Genomic DNA, 18658 nt, shown 5'->3' on the forward strand with positions numbered 1-18658 from the left:
TACATTTGCACGTGCGCGTGCACCTGCACCCGCACCTGCACCTGCACCTGCACCTGCACCTGCACCTGCACCTGCACCTGCACCTGCACCTGCACCTGCACCTGCACCTGCACTTGCACTTGCACTTGCACATGCACCGGTGCACCTGCACCTGCAGTGCGCTTGTGTGGTGCTCCGTAATATCACCGGCTACCCAGACACTGCAACCATTTCTGCGCTTCCATGTGCCCGGTCCAGATCAGCCGACAAACTTCTTCGTCTGAGTGTATGCTTGGTTGTCATCGGCGGCCTCCTTTTGGTGCACTGGCCCGGCTGCCGCTAATGCGACCGCGAGTATGACCACAGCTACTAAGCAGCACCATAAACTGTACCAATCGTGGCAGAGAGCAACCAGTAGCTCTTCAGGATTGTCCGTGCTTTGTCTTGCTTTCGTCATGCATCCTTGCGTGCCGCGCGAAGCGACGCTGCTGCATGGCCGTCGCTTGTCCAGCGGGTGATTGAGGTGACCACGCTGGCGAAAGCTTCCATTTCAGCCAAGGTTCAGGACAGCTATAAAGACTGTGGTACTTCCACGGAAATTGAGATTCTTAATCGGAGCAGCGACAAAGCCAGCTGCACTCTTCATAAGTACCTCATATCAGCCTTCACTGGAACTCCCTTTCACGTCCAACTCTTTAAGCAACCTTTTGAATCAGGCAATATGTCTGCACGAATGCTGGATCGCTTCTCGTACTGCCCAAAGACTCTTTTCCGTTTGAACAATGGGACAAGGATCAAGCTTCGCGATCTTGCGGCAAAGGCCCGGAGTAGCTACGACGTAAAGTCCGAGAACGGACTTGTCCTGCCAAAGGCCTTGAATCCTCTGACATACTCTGGTGAGAAGACATCGCAATTCTTGGGGCCAGTTCAAGACATTTACGAGTTAGGTCCGAACGGTGCTTCAATGAGACCTCTGGGAGAGGCACAGAGCAGCTTGGTCCGGTCTTTCAAGGGTGATGACATGCTCGTCTGGGCAGTGCCCGAAGGTTTGCAGACTAGTCGGCGACCACCGATGGATCACTAATTTACGTCTAGGCACGGTGCTGCCGGAGACTCTTACCTTAGTGCTCGAGCATGACGACCACTACTCGCTGCAACCAGCCGAGAAGATGAGCGTAAAGGGTACAGCCTAAGATTCCACAGACCTTACTTAGCTGAACGAAACGATCAGATTTGAACCAGGAGTTGACAAGGTTTTTCACGACCCACGCCACCAAATATACTAGAGAACAGTGGTGCCGCATTTTCGAAGAGGGCTGGATACCTCACCCTGACAGCAATGACTACTACCGATACCGCGACGATGGCAGCGTGGAATGGCACTCACAAGTCCAGGCGATCGAAGAGGGCTGGACTCTTCACCCTGACAACGGAGACTACTACCGATACCGCGAAAACGGCAGCTTGGAATGGTACTCACAAGTCCAGGCGAGCTCATCCTCAGCACACCAACATGGTAAAGGCAAGGAGAAGGGGAAAGGGAAGAGTAGTAGGTAGTGGGTGTATTAGGATCCATAGTGGGTCCTCGATCAGGGCAAATTTTGGCCTCAGTTTTTAGGCAACAACTTAAACACTCGTTTTTCTTCGCACTGGGAAGTTCTGGCTTCCTTCATGTTTTGTTTGCGCCATGTCAAACCCAATTGCAGTATTCAGAAGCTTCCCGAAGGAACTATTTCGTGTCAATAATGGACACCATGTGCATCTTCGGCAGTATTCCCCCAAGCGTCGCGTGTTTGACATAAGGACCACCAACGGATGGGTGACACCTTCAGCCCTTCACCCAGCATCGTACCGAGGTGGGCAATCGCGTCACCTGTGTCAACAGGACTGGTCTAACTAAACCATGACCTAGCACCCAATGGCGCCTCAATGCGGCCAAATTCGCCGTACCAGCACCAGCTTGTCTGTCGACTGTTTAGGGGCCCAGACGTAATTGTTTACTCTATCGCAGCAGGTTGGCGTCTTGGCGATATCTCCGGCCATCGAACCCGAAACGACGCTAATCGAGATGCGACCAGGCACTTGTCTCCCGGAAGATTTGCTCCTTGTCCATGAGCGCTCAGATCATTATTCCCTCCAACCGGCCAAAGCAATGACAATACAAGGTAACTCAAGCCAATCCAATGATGACGCTGGGCTGACAGAAACAGACTTGGATAGCCATATAACGGACTTCTTCTGGCGAAACGCGGCTATCTACTCAAGGGAGCAGTGGGTGCAGGCTTACCCTGCCCCGACTGATTTCACCGATTCAAGGGGTCAGAGGTGACAGAATGTCCGCTGAAGCTGGGAAGGAAGTCGTCATACCGGCTTTGTCGACAGCAAAGCCGCGTTCCAAAGCTCTATTTCTCTCCCCATATTTGATCACCATCGTCAGTCATTGCGGAGTCAAAAGGGTGTTTGTCGAGCCACTCCTCGGCTGTCTCTTTCGTCGCGCTTTCATCCCAAAAATCGTCCAATCTCTGGTTCAGATCTGGTAGACCTTAGAATCTAACTTCCTGTGTATCTTGAACTTATGGCGTACCTCGAAGTGGCATGCCATACGATGGTTGCAAGGAGAATCGGGCCAGATATTCGTTGATAAGGATCAACTGATTGGGAATAGGAGTTCCTTGGGTCGATCAGTCATTGTCCGACAATCAACAGGCACGGGGTGACGGCACCTTTAGGTATCGTAAATATGTGTGGAGTATCAACGTCCTCGCCATTCTCTGCACGATCGAGGAACTCATCGAAGTATCTGCGAATATACTCCTGCTGGGTAAAAGTGTTCGGGTACAGTGCCGCGCCGTTCGAGACTACTCCATTTAGCAGACATCGTTGCCAGCGCTCTGCCGCCAACTTACCATGTTTCTGAACCCCAGGATAAACGAGTCCGTCTTTGGCTATGACAACGCCTTCGTCGTAGACATCGTGGGGTCGGTTCTCGATTTCCTGGTGGTCGAAGAGGTTCGATTTCGCGCGAGGGCTGTAGTACGTCAGCGATGCTGGGAAGACAGAATGTATTGCTTTGACCGAGAAATGCCGCTGCTGGGATCCGCCAACCATTGCTTGGCGAATTCGCCCGAGTGCTCGAAGCATCTTGACGTGGGCAGAACAAGTTGTTTCCGAGCGCGTCGTTGGGGTGGCTGAAGGTATGATCTGCAGACAACTGCGCGAGGTCACGTGATAAACAACCCTCCTTCCTCCCCTCGCAACCGCGCGAGCAAGTGCGCGCCGTGCCCCACGACCGACCAATCAATCTCGACCACGAGTTTTCTAGTGGTCCAAATTCTCGCCAAAGGAGCCAAGATGCTGCTCAGGATATTACAAGCCTGAGGCTCTAAACATTCAGAGCAAACTATTTTCTGACCACGACGATACGTACAAACGGCGAGCAGCATGTCAGCTACTCGCAGCTTACGTGAGAGCTCAAACGCCTATCGTCAAACACTACGGCTATCGACGGATTGCTGCCAGCCATTTCGAAATTTGCAACGACCCACAACGACGAGCGGTTGACAGTATGGCCCTGAAAGTCTCCCACGGGAATGACGCACCAACGCCCAGCACGCAACGACCGGTGCCAAGCAGAATTACAGACTACTGACAAACTCGTTTACGGCTGCCTACCTGGCCGACAAGGATCGGTCCCCCTTCGAGACATGACAATATCTGCGTGCCTTACGTGCGACAGCTGTGTACGCTCAATGATCGGAATCGACCTGGTGGAGCGTTTTGCTGCGTGAGGGAAAAGATGGGCCAGCGCGTCGAGAGGCGACGCTGGTCGACAGAAGGATATACAATGCCACTGGGGATCCCAGCATGTCTTGCACCGACAGAGCCGGAACAAGGATGTGCAAGCCGACGATTTGAGAGAGCCAACCTGTTCACAGGAATTGGCGCATGAATGACTCGTCTAACCAACCCACGGCGTTGAATGCTGTCCATATCTTCGAAGCCTTGTTGACATCAATTTTGCAGGCCTTCTGCGCGTCAGTCTTACGGAACTCTTTGCCAATACGCAGGCATTCCAGCCTCCGCTGAAAGATGTGGCGCTTGCTCGTGAGATATGTCGCACAATCGAGGCGAAGGGTAGAGGCCAGCGTGACTTCTTCCGGATGCAGTAGGTAAGCATATGGGTCGTCTCCTAGGTCAAGTGGCCGACCATCCCAGTCCACCTTCAGGCAGTTGGTCCGACGGGAAAGCGTGTTGAGTGATGGGCTGTAGTCGGGCAGAGCCATGAAGTCTTTGTCGTCGCGACTAGCTTGGGCAACCTGGTATGGCTCTGCCTTTGAGCCACGGTCGCATGAACATATAGCGAACCCGGTAGGTGCCTGAACTTGTCCAGCGTCTTCTCGCACGCGTTTTTCATGAACCACCACCCCTTGCTTGTTACAGTTTGCCATATTGGACTTAGCCATGGCCTGGTATCGCTTGGGTCGGGCGCGCCGATCCGATTCGAGGAGAGCTCGGTTTCGCCGCAACCAACCTTTGCGGTCGGCGGTGAAGAGCTTCATGATACGTGAGTGGAAGCGGACAGTACACCCATGGTTGACCGAAGCCCCTGAGACGCGTGTACCTTTCCCGGATTGTGCGTTGATGTTCGCGTTCAGGCTGTGCCAATAGTTAAGATCCTCGCCTGTGCGAATGGGATCGTGCATGCTCTGAGCTGAGGCGGCCTTCGACATTGAGGCTCCTACAGCAATGGCTGGTCAGCCCTGGATGGCCGCAGGTATCATTGTTAACGTGTTCACCTGATTGTTGGCGACAGCTTGCTCTCGACCGAGACGACTCGCATAGTTGTACATAATTCTCACCCTTTCTCTCCGATGGGTCCATCACAGGTGCAGGCCGAGCAGTCGTACCAGTTTTCCTATTGTCTCCAGCGAGTTCTTTGTCACGAAGTTGCGGTAGAAGAAGCTTGAGTCAGGAAGGATTGATGAGAAGGGAAGAGAAGCGGAAGGGTGCACTTCACTGTCGTTCTCTTTACGAGAGCGACTCTGGCGTGCATTGTGATGATCGGTCAATGCCCTTTGACGTCTGGTTGTCACAGCGCTGGAACGACAAAAATACAACGCAGGACCGATTGCTTTCAGGATGCTTAAGTCTAGCATATTACCACACTCATCCTGGCACTCCGTTCCAGCTTCCAGCGCTCGAAGTACTGGAGCAGTTTTTGATTCACCGAAGCAGGGTCTTGATTTGGTTGCCAAAATTTAGGCACGACAAGGCCAGGGTGAGCACAGGGTGCTTCAGAGGGGCCCATGTCCCTGCGCTTTAAGCCCACCATCCACTTCTGCGCCCCGTGGAGCTCCACACCATGAAGGTTTACACGCCAAGTCTTCTACACCATCAAGCGTCACACCCTCTCTCATGCTTGCCTAGCGACTGACAGCTTCGCGAAGCGCCGACAAACGATTATTCTGGGTGTGGCTCAGGAGCTGAGGAGCGAGAGACAGGGCGCTTTGAACGTCCACCTTCCACGATGGAGGCCTGCTGCAGTGTGCAGTGCATACTGTAATTATAATGAGAAGCCAGAACTGCCTCACAGTTGCAAAAAGGTAGGAGCCGCCAGAAGGGTCTAGGGCCGACACCCCAGACTTCTGCCCAGACTTCTGCCCAGACTTCTGCCCAGACTTTCCCACCACCTGTCTGTACCTTGGCTCATCTGAGGTCACGTGGGAAGGAGCCTCTATTCGCAGGTTGACCGTTCATCGCGTCGTCAAAGCTTGCTGCAGATGGAGTCGGCTGAGCCAAACTGCCTCACTACCGGAATGCCGTACGAGCGACCGTGGGAGGGTCTGCGGCCAACACCCTAATTAGACCATCTGTGTCCGTCTGTTCCCCCTCAAATCCTCTCGTGGCAGGATCAACACCGTACTATACGTACGCATCCGAAGATTCGATGCGGGAGTAGACGCACAAATATGTAAGGCTATGTAGTCACGCACCGGGTGTTACCACAATCAAGACTAACCTAGCTCAAGATCTCGACGGCTGCTTCGAGAAGCATATGTAGGAACTCGTACCACATCCTGAGTATTGAAACCATCGAGCATCCGGAGACGTACGTAAAGGAGAAACCGGTGGCAGTCAGTATGCGGTTCGGAAGAACGCCGCAGCGATAGGAGTCTCAGGACATGGTGGAAATGCTTCTCAAACACCAGGCCGAGTGGATTGAGAATGAAAGGCGACACTTCATTTTCACTCATGTCTCAAGTCTATTGGGGACAAGACCCAAGGAAGTTGGAATACATTAGATCTAATTCTTCTAGAAGCACGCTTCGTTTGCTGCCGGAAACTGGCACAGAGGCCGCGCTGGATTGCACGAATCTTGTTCCTATCACGGTGCTCTGTAGCCTTCAAGTCCGACGTTATGCCTTTCACGTTTGTATCCGCTATATAGCGGCGTCGTCGGTCGAACTTCGAGAAGGTACGATGGCTCGCCGGAAGTCAAATCGTGCAAATTGCTCTGACGTCGAGGGCGGTGGCCGCAAACGTGGTGCAGCCGAAGTCTGGATTGCCGAAATCATCAGTTCGTTGCTTGATGAAAAGAGTCTGTCAGGGCCGGGGGGGTCTCGCTCGGGCGTCGTGCATGCCATCACTGGTAGCTCTGTGATCCGAACTGAGTGCGATGGAACTTGCAAAAGTTTCGGGGGAACTGGGTAGCGAACACGAAGAACCGGAGCGATTTCTGGATCACTTCGTCCCTTAAGCAGCCGTTGAAGCCTGAGTGGTGTGAAGCATGAAGGCTTGCAGGATGTGTGGTGTGAAACAAAATCGGCTTCCAGGACGTGTGGTGTGAAACTCGCAGGATGTGAGGTGTGAAGCATGTAGGCTTGCAGATGTGTGATGTGAAGCTCGCAGGACGTGTGCTGCAAAGTTGCCCCCGCTGCTCGCAGGCCTTTCCAGCTCATGCCCATCGCAGCTTCGTGATGAGGGATCCCGCGTCCAGGTTCTGGCGAAACTGCCAGGGCAAAGGGGTAACACCACGGTGGGCACATGGGTGCAGACAAGGATCGGTGTCCCCTGTCATTCAGCCCACCAGCAGCTTCTTTGCTTCACACCACACGTCCTGCAAGCCTGCATGCTTCACACCACCGTCCTGCGAGCTTCACACCACTCGTCCTGGAAGCCGATTTTGCTTCACACCACTCGTCCTGTGAGCTTCACACCACATGTCTTGCAAGCCTGCATGCTTCACACCACTCGGCCTGCGAGCTGCACACCGAACATCTTGCCTAGGACCAGGGGCAAGACCAGGCAGATACAGGGGGCAGTACAAGGATCCGTATTGTTCAATCAATGGAACTTCACACCACGAGTCTCCACACCATCGCACTTGACACCCTCGCCATGCTTGCTTGCCTGCAGCGCTGACAGCCTCGCCTGAGCGCTGACAATGGCTCATGCTGGGTGCGGTCGTGCAGTCGGCGGGAAAATGTCAACCCGCAAAGTTGACCGTCCATCATCAGTCGTTGAAACCCGCTGCAGTATGTAATGGAGCCAAAACTGCCTCATACGAGAGTGGGGGAGACACGGCCGCGGAAGGGTCTAGGAGCGATGTCCCAGACCCTCTGTTTCCGGTCTGTTCCCAACCGGTCTCGTCGAATGACCTGGCCAGCGCACTACTCTAGGCGTTCACGGCGACGTGATGTATGCTACGGCGAATGGTTGCCCCCATGAAAAAGAGCATGCTGATGCGTTGGACGGTTGGACTCGGACGAAGAGCGCGAATTCGAATCCGAAAATGACGGAGGCAGCTATCAAAGTCATTTCAACCGGCTCACCCGCAAGGTAATGTCTTGGCTCGGCACAACCAATTGCAAGATCAGGTAGCACGGCAATCAGTCCCTATCAGCTTACGTTGTTCTGACAAATGGGGTGCAGCTGTTGTTATTCTATCGTTCGATAACTTTTTTGGAACTCGAGGTCTCGTTTTACTGTCCATTTTCCTTAGTGACTCTAAGGTATATGTTGAGATGCCCATTTTTGTCATTCGAAATCTGCGGCGGAAGGCAGCTGCCACGAAGCGTGGCTGTTAGATAGCAGTTCTGCGGCAGATGGAAACTCATGCTTCTCGTCATCTCCTAGTTTGATTCCTATGTCTAGATTTCTTCGTTACGGTAGAAACACCGCTGCCGCTGCTGGAGTGCTCGAATGTAGTCCAAAGTGTGTATGTCTAACTACGCTTCCTCCGCCGTCGCTTGTTTTTCGTTTCGCGCTTGACGCGGACTTCCGGGTCCATTGCCTTCTCTGGCACCCACCAAGACCTATCTTCGTCTGCTCCGTCGAAATTCAAGAATAGTATCTTGTACCACAGTGCTTTGCCCCTGACCTGCGTTTGGAGTATCTCAATCCCGTCCCGGAAACCCCGATAAGCTCTTTTGAGTTCAGCAATGCTCTGATCAGGGACGTTGCTTTCTGGCTCCCAACTTGTACTCCCCCCCTCCCATTTAACCAGATACAGCTCCGTCCCCTGAGTCTTCCACATTGCAAGCAAGCATTCGATGGGGTATTGATCTGAACTTTGTTCATTGTCCGAGATGGATGAATCAGACTCAGAAGGTGAGACCGACCAACCAGACTCATCGTCTCTGTGACCGTTGCAGGGCGTGGAAGGTGTCGCAGTAGCGGGCATGTTGCTGTCCAGAAGCACTAGATCAGCAGTTGACAGTACACTAGGTTCCCGTGATGGCAACGTCAGCGCCTGCAAGCTTCCCGTCATCGAACCTCGGTGTTCTTTGAACTTCAACTTCTGCTCTCCTTTGGTGCATTCGGGTTTCAGTTCGTTGTTCTGCCCTTCTAGGGTAAAAGCCTTGGGCTTCGCAATGCTGTGCACATCGTCAAGATGGCGCCACAATTCGTTTGCTGAGTTGCAGGAGACGGGACATAGTCCATGGGGGCACGCAAAGGTGCCTGGGCCTCGACTTGCAAAATATCGCGCCAAACAAACTGAAACGTGGCGCTGCCAGCACGTTTTGTCTGTAAATTGTTTCATCCGTTCGTGGGCCGGCATGTCCTGCTTGCCCAGGTGAACTGGACAGTACCCTGCACAGGCTACAGCGTGACGAAAAACGACGAGATCGCAGCGAAATGGGATATCGTCCTTGTCGATGTGAGTTCGACAATGGTTCGTCCATTCTTCCTTAGTTTCCACCCACGTGCTGCATTGGAAGCAAAATTTTGCGAAACCAGCCTTCTGCTTATAGTGAGATTCGTGGCATTTGTACACATGCTCCCACCTTTTTGCTGCTGGTATGCTAGTGCACCGGGTCAGCAACAGGAAATATAGAGTGGCTCTATTTCGCTTCGGATAAATTTACCTGGCCATCTTCCTACCGCATGAGGGAACCGCACAGTGGCCATTGATGGGCCTCATGACGGCCTGATATGCCGTGCTGTTGTCATCCCTACGCAGGGCAACAAGGTCCTTCAATGCACAGACCCATTCCGGGCTTCGCGGTGGCGCCCGCAACACCATCGTTTCAGCAAGGCGCAGGCGTTCAGGAGGCAGCATATGAGAGATGCGGCGGAAATGATTTCGGCGCCAGTCTTGCTGTAGATGCGGTTCTTTACTCGGTTCGTAATTGATCTGTTGGTTGGTCTGAATTTCTCCGAGCATCTTTCTTTCGATTGCTTTCCGTCGATCGTACTCCATACTCCGCTGTGCTTTCAATTGGTCTTTCTCGTCCGTGGTGATGGCTTCACTTATCCGCACATTGAGTTCTTCAATCCGCTGAGTCACCACTTTGTAATCTGCGCTGTCACGAAGCTCTTCTCGGTCTCTGGCTGATAGTGACAGTGGAAGATTTGGATTCCACCGCATGGTTGCAGATCGGAAGTCTTCTGCGAGGTCTGTCCTTTGTCGCATCTTGAGGTATGTTCCGGCGCCGTCCACTGTAGATATGTTCCCGAGATAATGGTCGACTAGAACACCTGTGTTATGTTGAGAAGCAAAACGAAGTACTTGACCAAGAGAGTAGCCGTTATCTGTAGGGAGTTAGATGGGGTGCCTTCTTGAGATGGGACGTAACCCGTCTTACCATTGCAATTGATGAGGATCTCTCGGCGAGGCGCATGCAGTCCCAAGCCTGTGGTGAGGCCTGCTCGCTTTGCCCATTTTGACCCGTCCGTGCCGAACGAATCTGGGCTTCGTGACTCGTCCGCAGGGCCTTTGCCAGTCCACTTGGGAAATACAGGCTTTTCTAGCATGCTGTGGTCCCATTCTATAAGTCGAAAATTTCCGTTTCGAGGAGGCTCCAGGGCAAGGGCCTGCTCAACCGTCTCGAGTTCAGGAGATGCACCTGAAGAGATAAAATTGGCAAGCCAGTGCAAGAGCGGTTGGGCAAACAGAGGCGGTGGAATCTCGTCTGGGCCTTCTATTTGTTCGGCGAATGGGTGTTCAGGTCTGCCTTTCATTTAGTTTTTGACTTTATTGCGAAGACAGGGGGTCTTACTGATTCTTATCTGTCGCTTTGCAGATTTCTCTCGTGAACTTTAGTTTGAACTCTGGTTTACCTTTTGTCCACGAAACCAGGAGTACCAGATCCTGACAGGGTTTAGTCGCAAAGGTCAGGCAGCGATCCAGTGAGGCAGGGGGGACCGTACCTGATACCGTGCTTGGCACACTTCTTGACGCCTCGCCGAGGTGAAACAGTGGGTATTCAAGATATTCGCATAGTCTACGCGGCATCCGTCGTGTATATAGTCATGATAGTCGCCACACCAGTAATACTTTTGCATGTGGACGTAATTCTCGATGGTGAGGAAAGTCTTCGTCTTTTGGCCTTTCTTGCCCGTGAGTAGTCCGATTTTCTTTGCCAGCTCGCCTTCGATATACTGGCCTTCCAGTTAGCATGGAAGCCGCCAAGATGTAGAAGGAGCGCTAACCGGGGCCATAGATCGCTGCACATCTCGAGGTATAACCGTATTGTGCTCGCGCTGCCAAGCATTGCAGAAGCGTCTCATCTCTACACGCACGCTCGATGGGGCCGCGCGGCCTTGGTCCGCCTTGTGGAGTCTCCCTTTTGCTGTTCGGGCAACGCACTCGGCAAATTGCTTCAACGTCTGGATGTTCGTCGGTGTCGAACCAGGGAATGCCTTCTCGAAACTGGCAACTTGTTAGCTGACATCACAGGCTGTCAGGGTTAATGAACTCACGCTTTCCACAAAACCAATGTCTTTCTGTATCTTTGCGCGGTTTTCTCATTAATGTTTCGGTGCACGATGTGTGCGTTGATTTGATTTGGGTCTGTAGGCATGCCATCCTTGATGGCAGCTGCCACCCGCCTGTCGGCATCTCCCTCAGAGCTCCTTCGTCGGTCTCGCATTGTACAACAATACAGGACAGAGGTCTCCCGAGCGCCAGACTAGCGAGACTGTCAAAGCTGCGCGGTGAACCACTGCGTGCGTTGTGCCGCCGGCAGAAACACAGCGCGAGCAAGTGCGGATGCCAGCAAATATATAGCCTGGAGGCAGGTTGTGCGTGTGCCTTGGCACACTGATTATACTCGGAAAGCATCGGCATCTGCCAGCATGCGGCGCCCATTATGGTGAGCTTAAACGCAGCTCATGAAGAGCTCAGGGCGACTCAGGGTGGCTCAGGGTCGGCTCAGGGCCAGCTCAGGGCAGCTCCCTGAGCAGCCTGCTTAGCGCCTGAGCTGGACACCATTAAAGCAGCCTTGGGCGCAGGGGTGCAAAAAGTCGAGATTCGGATCCAGTTACAGTGTTTACAGTCAACACCTTCCGCAAACTGCATTTCATCTTGTTTACTGAACAACACAAGCGGTGAATGACCCGAGTTGATACTGTCTGCCATTCAGGAAGCTGAAGTCATTGAGCAAGCGACAAGATGGACACCCTGCCAGACGGATGGAGTGTGGGGGAGGTAGAATAGGCAGTTCGAATTCAAGAGTACCCGATGCAAATGGTCGTCCTCCTTGGATCGCCGAACGATTCGCAACGTATGCCACATTCACCTTACGGACTCAGAGTCTCAGAGCTAGGTTGGCCCGCAGCATGGTCGGAGAATGTAATCCTTGGTCTCATGACGCTTGAGGTAGATGCAGCGTCAATGTCCCACATTCATTACGATGTGCCCTTGGTTGTGCCCTTGGTTGATTGATAACGCTGAAAGAAGTCCTACTCTAGACTTACAAATCGCCGGCATGAGGGCGGCCCTGGCAAGTGGCCAACGCGTACCTCTCAATCAATCAGACACCTGCGTGCCATTCGAAAGACAAGCCGCATAGCCGCAAATCACTGTCACATGCAACATGCAGTGCCGTAGAGCAGTAGAGCAGAAACAGGCAGGTAATGCTCCCAGAGACTCGGAGCCGCCAGGGCCGCGGGGACCGCGGAACGCAGCACCCGTGGCGACTTTATTCCGAAAGGAAATGCAGGTCCGGAAACATACTCCGTGAAGCGCGCAGTATGAAGAGTAACCTATGCGCCATTGGTCTTTGATTGGGCAATCGGGCGGTACGACATTGCAGCTGCGCCTAGAATTTAGAGCAGGAGGTTGTGTTCGAACGGAGCGACGGATCGGCAAAGATCAAGTCCAGCGGACTTGACCTCGCTCCAGATCCGGCCCCACATGAGGGCGATTGGGCGGACATCGGACTCCGAAGTTGCGAAAGTCCGAGGGCTACAGGCGCCTGCCGTGGTGTGGCTGGATAGGTCAAACAAGTACTCCGCCGACCCACTGTATTGGAAGCCTCCCGGATCCACGGGGCTTACCACTGGCGTCGGAACGCACTGGATGTGCCAATTACCGAAGGGTCAGCGTAGTCAGTCAATGATTAGCGAGAGCGGTTGAACCATTGCCCAACCGCGTGCCAATCACGTTTTACCCTTGCCGGATGCAGCAGCTTCACCTCTACGACGGAGCGGATGCCGACCGCCCCACGCCGAAGTCCCCGATCGCACTCAAGATGTTATTTCGAAGCCTGAGCTACAGGAGATGTGCAGTTTGTAGGCTGTGTTAGATGGGACTTAACTAAGGTTGAGCACGAAATTCTATAACAACAACCCGCCCTCCCAGTTCATATCCTCCAACCCTCTGATTTACCAACAAACTATCTGAGCATCCGTCACTATTGAGCTACAACCAATCGCTTGAGCCACAGCCATTTTACTTGAATTACAACAATCTACTTGCGCTAGACCACAATGTCACAAGTCTACGATACAGTCGTTGTCGGCGCTGGCATGGCCGGTCTCGTGGCCGCCCGTGACCTCTCGACCCGCGGCCGCTCGGTCCTCCTCGTTGAGGGCAGAGACCGAATCGGCGGCCGTACCTTTACCGACGCAGCCTTGGGGGGGCAGTTTGACCTGGGGGGAGGCTACGTGCACTGGACGCAGCCCAATGTCTGGATGGAACTGGAGCGGCACGGGCTCGAGCAGGTCAACCCGCCCCTCGAGTCCAAGACGCTGTACCAGCTCGCAGATGGCAAGGTCCATACTACGGAAGAATCGCGGACGTATGAGTTGGTGGGGAAGCTCTTTGCCGACGCCAGGAAAAGATTCCCCCTGCCGTTCAACGTGAGCGCGGTGGACAACAGCGACATCAACGAGGAGACCTTGGAGGAGCGCATTGATTCACTGCAGCTGTCAAAGCACGACAGCGATCTCATCAAAGGCGCGTTGGGCGGGCTTGTTCACGATTACGCCAAGCATGGGTCGACACAGCTGCTTTTCGCGGTGGCGAGCAATTTCGGCAGCTACGCAGCCGAGCTCGAGACGGCAAGCACGTGGTGCATTACCGGCGGGATGAAAAAGCTGAGCGATGCGATTCAACGTGAGTCAAAGGCCGAGCTGCGGCTGTCTACCGCGGTAACAAAAATCACCGACACCGGCTCGGGAGTTACGCTCACAACGTCCGATGGCAACGAGTTCTGGGCCAAGACGGCCGTTGTGGCAGTGCCGATCAACACACTGAGAAATATCCACATTAACCCACCCTTGCCGCCCTCAGTGAGCAAAATGCTTGCCGAAGGCAATCCTGTGCGAGGGAGTAAGCTCTGGGTGGTTGTGCGCGGACATATTGAGCCTTTCTCCGCTACGGCGCCTGCGGGACAGCACCCTCTCAACGCAGTTCGCGTGGAGAAGCGCTGGGGGGACAATACAGTGATCCTATGTATGGTTTCCGACTCAGACTCCATCAGGCACGACGACCATGACGCGGTGCAAAGGGCGCTGCGGCTCTTTGTGCCGGACCTTGAGGTTGTCGACACGGTATGGCATGACTGGAATAGCGATGAGTTTTCGCAGGGCGGGTGGATGATGCACCGGCCGCACCACTTTTTGGATGGCGCGGTCAGAATCCGGCAGGGTCATGGTAGAATCTCGTTCGCTGGGGCCGACATTGCCGCGATGGGGCCTTGCACCATCGACGGCGCGATGAACTCGGGCGCGGCGGCTGCTGTGCAGGTCGAGGGGATGTTAAACAAATAGCCAAAGATTGGTACTTCATAACCTTTTTCGACTTGGAATACGGCGAAGGTACTGTGGATCTACAGCGGCCATAGCCGATGACTTTGACGGCTGGATAGGGAGATGGCACTTATATAGCGGAGCTAGATAACTCTTAACCTCGGGCTGTTTCTTTTATGGTGATACAGAAAATGGGCAGACCGAGCACTCCTTGGTGTACCTGGCTTGTGGGTTGCTACTGTGTTCGCACTCGATGCAATGGATACGGCCGTGACCCGCGATACTCTCCCTGCTTCACTGTAGCCCCTTCGTTGCCTGCGTTCCCGCGACCACCTCGCTCGAGGCTTTCCTGAACACGGTCAACAGATTGCTTTGGTCTCTGGAACGGAAGCCCTGCTTAGCAGCCGCCCTGAGGTCGCGAAAGTAGGTTTGGGAGCCACTTTAACGCTCCATCACACCATTATTGCTATCGTGGTTCGGCTGACCGACAGCCGTAGGGCGGTTCAAAGCGAGTCGGCCATTTGTTAGTGAGGTCGTGCATCTCGGCCAGCACCGGGCCCCTGCCTGATTGCATGGACAGGACGGATCTCCAAGGTCGTTGCTGAACAAGCCACTCAATCCATGTGTCACAAACAGCCTTCATCCATGCGTACTCGACAGTATTGCCACTACCTTGGCCAGCAGCCACCTCAAAACGCTGCCGAGAGAGGTCCCATGAAAGCCTGTAAGCGCCCGCATCTTCAGCTACCCACCGCCGCTGCACATTGAGGCCGTTGTTTTCGCACCGGGGCTGCGCACCCACGACAACTAGGACCACGTTCGTGTCAGGAGCCCCATCTAATATCATGCCGAAGGTGGCGAAAACCAACCGATATACTGGGGATTGGGTTGAACAAAGCCACCAACCACTTCAAAGTAAGGCCCCAGCTTCTCTGCAAAAGCGGACACCCTCATGCAGCATGTGTGAACCGATTTTTGGGTCATGTCACTGTAGTGCATTCTGAGCTCTCCTAGCATTGCCTCTGGGGTAGGGAATTGCTGAAACTGCTCCCTTGCACCAGGTGAGAGGGTGACGCGGAATGCATGGAGGGAACTGGAGAACAACTCGTCGGCGCTAGGTCTGCGCGGTCAGTTCTCGGCATCGAGTGCCAGTTCACGCGGTGATGTTGCGGGATCACAGAGTGCAAATATGCTTACGTGACGGCTTGAAAGTCCATCGTAGCACACGTGGCGAGCGTTCAATGTTGTCGTCGCGAGGAACTGCGACTTCCGATTCCAGACTTGAGAGCAGGAGAGAAACCAAGTGAGGGTTGGGATCAGGCAATCGACAGCTGGGCCTGCAGAGCTATGTATCAGGTGGCGGCGCGGTCACGCCCATTGTTGGACTTAGCCCCGTTCTTGGATGTGGGTGGCTTGCGTCTTGCATGCCATTTTCTGCCCACTCAGACCACGAGTTTTGACAGAGGGAACCACAGTGGACATCACAGGCGAGGCCAACATGGATTCTTATGGCTCGTCGACCCGATTCGAGCAGCAACATGGACCATCCGTCCGCCGCGGCGAATTCGTGACGGACCATGCCTCGTTTCTGGTGGGCGCAATGGTGAAACAGCAAGTGAGAGGGCGCCAAGTCGCACGAAGTAGCCGTGTTCATGGTACCGTCCTTTTGGTTGGCCCAGAAGCATCCAGCACAATTTGACCGAGCGCTGGGCTGAGAGCTGGGCTGAGCGTTGGGCTGACATGCAAGAGTCGGCGTTATTAGTGCAGCCAATGACCTGTACAGTATTCCTGGCCTGTCTTCGCGTTTGCACCAGACCCATGCTTCACAGAGCGTTTTCTCTCGCGCGGGCCTTTTGCTGCGCCACATGAGTCGGCGCTGCCACGAAGCGGCATGAAGCCGACAGCCGAACCCGAAGGTCATCGCGGAGAGGCTGTTCGGTCTAGGACTGATATTGCCTGGTGGGATCTTCGTCACGTTCTGTGCTAAGCGGCGTCGCATCCGATGCTAGATCTTTTAGTTAGTTGTATGTTTATTACGCCTGGTGGCCGCGGGCCAATAAGGCAACTATCTGCTTATGGACATGCACCTTTCTCAATCTTTGGCATGGTATCCTGAAAGCCCATAAAGTACACGTCCCAACAGTGTAGGTTCGACGAAGTTTCCATCACTCTCCTAGGGTTCGGACGGTTAATGTCCGGGCAGGCGATCTTGAAGGCTGTTCTTCAAGTGTTCGTGGTCCTATCTTCGGCGGCTGAAGCGATGCCTGCGACCTGTGGCCGAGCCCAAAGCGCGAGAGCTAGTTACCAAGAAGAGAACAAAATTGGGGGGGTGGGGGGGGGGTGGTTTCAATTCGTTTTCAATGTCGAGTACTGGTGAGCCGTCCTGTCGCTATCGCAAAGCGTATTGTTGCACGAACAGCCTCCATGTTAGGTGACCACGTCGCGTCGTCCGAGGGTGACTTCCCTCCCAAATGAAACGAAAGATCTCCTCGCCGGGTCCCGGTGCTTTGCATCATCTCGTGTCGGTGCGTTGCCCATTGTCTGCACTGGAATAGAAAATGCGCCGCCGTCTCGGGCGCTTGCTCACACGCGCATTGCGGCGATGCCGCCAATCTGAGGTTATACAGGTACCCATTTAGTCCACCAATGCCCGCCCTAAGCTGCGCCAGCACGCTAGCTTCATCTCTCGACAAGTCATCGTATAGACGTCTAGTGTGCTTTCCCGGAAATGCAGTATCGACCATTATGATGCGCTTGCCCAGGTGATCTGGAATGCTTTTGTCTATGTGCTGGATTGCACGAGCCCTAGTCAACGTTGTGGATCGCATTCGCGGTGCTGTACCGGATGGGGTGGCTCCTTTCGCGGTTGCTTTTCGCGCCTCTTCCTTCGCGGCCTTTAAGAGCTCATGCTCTGCGCTGGCAGGCATCCAGGCAAATGTCACAGTCTTTCTATCGTCCTTCAGAGACTCAATGCAGTTGTAAATGTGCCTAAGATGCTCCTGCCCCGACTGCTGACGGGGGTTACCGAGGGAGAGAACGGCAGCTTTGTTGGTCGACATGCACACGATGTGCTGGTGGTCGAGCGCAGGTAGGCGCTGCAACGCACAGGCAATGGCTGCCAGCTCTCCCGAGAACGGATTCTGTTCCTTCCGCATGCCGATAGTTGACGAGAATCGCTCGACCCTGGCGGGCCCGTGCGTCGGTGCTGGTATCTCAACGATGCCGCCGATCCCGACAACATCGTTTCTTGCTGAACAACTCGATGCGATGCGTATCACTCCGTCACTGCCAGCTCCAGGCGTTTCTGACCCAGTTTCATCGGCGATTATCGTTCGAGCTCGCTCGACCCACGGTGCCAGCGTGAAGGGATTGATCGTCTCCAGTTCCTCCATAGGGATCTCCTTGAGCACCGTCGCAACCTGGTAGAATGGTGAACGATGGTAACGCCTAAACTTCCGAATACGGGATGTCGCGCTGCGAAGCGGGTTGGTTGTGGGCAGGGTGTGGATGTGGTTCCAAAATCGCTCCTGCGCACTGGCGATGTGTGCCTCAGCTTCGGCCACGACCGTTGCGACAGTGAGATACGTGCCCACGATAGCTTGCGCTCCAACTCTCTGGACACGATTAATTGCGCTGGCGCTTTTGTTCTTGCACGCATGCATCCAGACATTGGAGGCGTAGTCTACCGCAGGGGCTACCGTCGATGCGAATAGCTGCCTTGCCGTCGCCGGAGTCACGCCTCGTAGTCGCCGCAGCCCCAATCATCCGGATGTCAAGATGTATGTAATCCCTCTCCAATAGCCGACCTTAGTCCTCTTATCTTCGTTATTGCTCTCTGGTCTGTCGCAATGTCCTGGTCTTCTGCCAAGCAAGAAAATGACCGAAGGACAGAGAAGCAGCCGTATGTGCACTTAGAACAGTGAATGAATGAGTGAAGCATATACTGACATGCCAGTCGGGCGACTTCCATAGCCTCGGGTTTGACATGAAGAATAGATAAAGGTCAATGACTATTTTCACCCTCGTGACTCGCGAATGAACCCGGCCCAGGAGACAAAGGCGAGTCCGAGCCGTGACAGAAGAGCAGACATCCTGCAAAGTCCGCCAGATCGATATTCTGGGCAGTTGCAGCACTGCCTTTACTCTAAATAGGAATGAAGCCTAGCCAGCTCACCGCCTCACCTTCGGCCATGGCACCGTC

At 54.1% G+C, this 18658-nt stretch overlaps 3 protein-coding genes across 3 annotated transcripts; 2 read left to right on the forward strand and 1 right to left on the reverse strand.

The window, feature by feature from the left end:
• Window positions 1–700: 700 nt before the first annotated feature.
• Window positions 701–1536, forward strand: PLICBS_004159 (uncharacterized protein; the record flags this gene model as incomplete). The annotated part of the gene is made up of 3 exons (XM_065600455.1): window positions 701–1025; window positions 1075–1161; window positions 1211–1536. The coding sequence occupies 3 exons, from the start codon at window positions 701–703 to the stop codon at window positions 1534–1536; spliced, it is 738 nt and encodes a 245-aa protein (XP_065456527.1).
• Window positions 1537–3908: 2372 nt separating this feature from the next.
• Window positions 3909–4538, reverse strand: PLICBS_004160 (uncharacterized protein; the record flags this gene model as incomplete). Its single annotated transcript, XM_065600456.1, has 2 exons — window positions 3909–4306; window positions 4511–4538. 2 exons carry the CDS (start codon window positions 4536–4538, stop codon window positions 3909–3911), a joined length of 426 nt encoding a protein of 141 aa, XP_065456528.1.
• Window positions 4539–13194: 8656 nt separating this feature from the next.
• On the forward strand, window positions 13195–14478 carry PLICBS_004161 (uncharacterized protein; the record flags this gene model as incomplete). The annotated part of the gene is made up of 1 exon (XM_065600457.1): window positions 13195–14478. The coding sequence occupies one exon, from the start codon at window positions 13195–13197 to the stop codon at window positions 14476–14478; it is 1284 nt and encodes a 427-aa protein (XP_065456529.1).
• Between the last annotated feature and the right edge of the window lie 4180 nt (window positions 14479–18658).

Source organism: Purpureocillium lilacinum (assembly GCF_023168085.1).
Source record: "Purpureocillium lilacinum CBS 284.36 DNA, scaffold_3, whole genome shotgun sequence".
Taxonomy (NCBI): Eukaryota; Fungi; Ascomycota; class Sordariomycetes; order Hypocreales; family Ophiocordycipitaceae; genus Purpureocillium; species Purpureocillium lilacinum.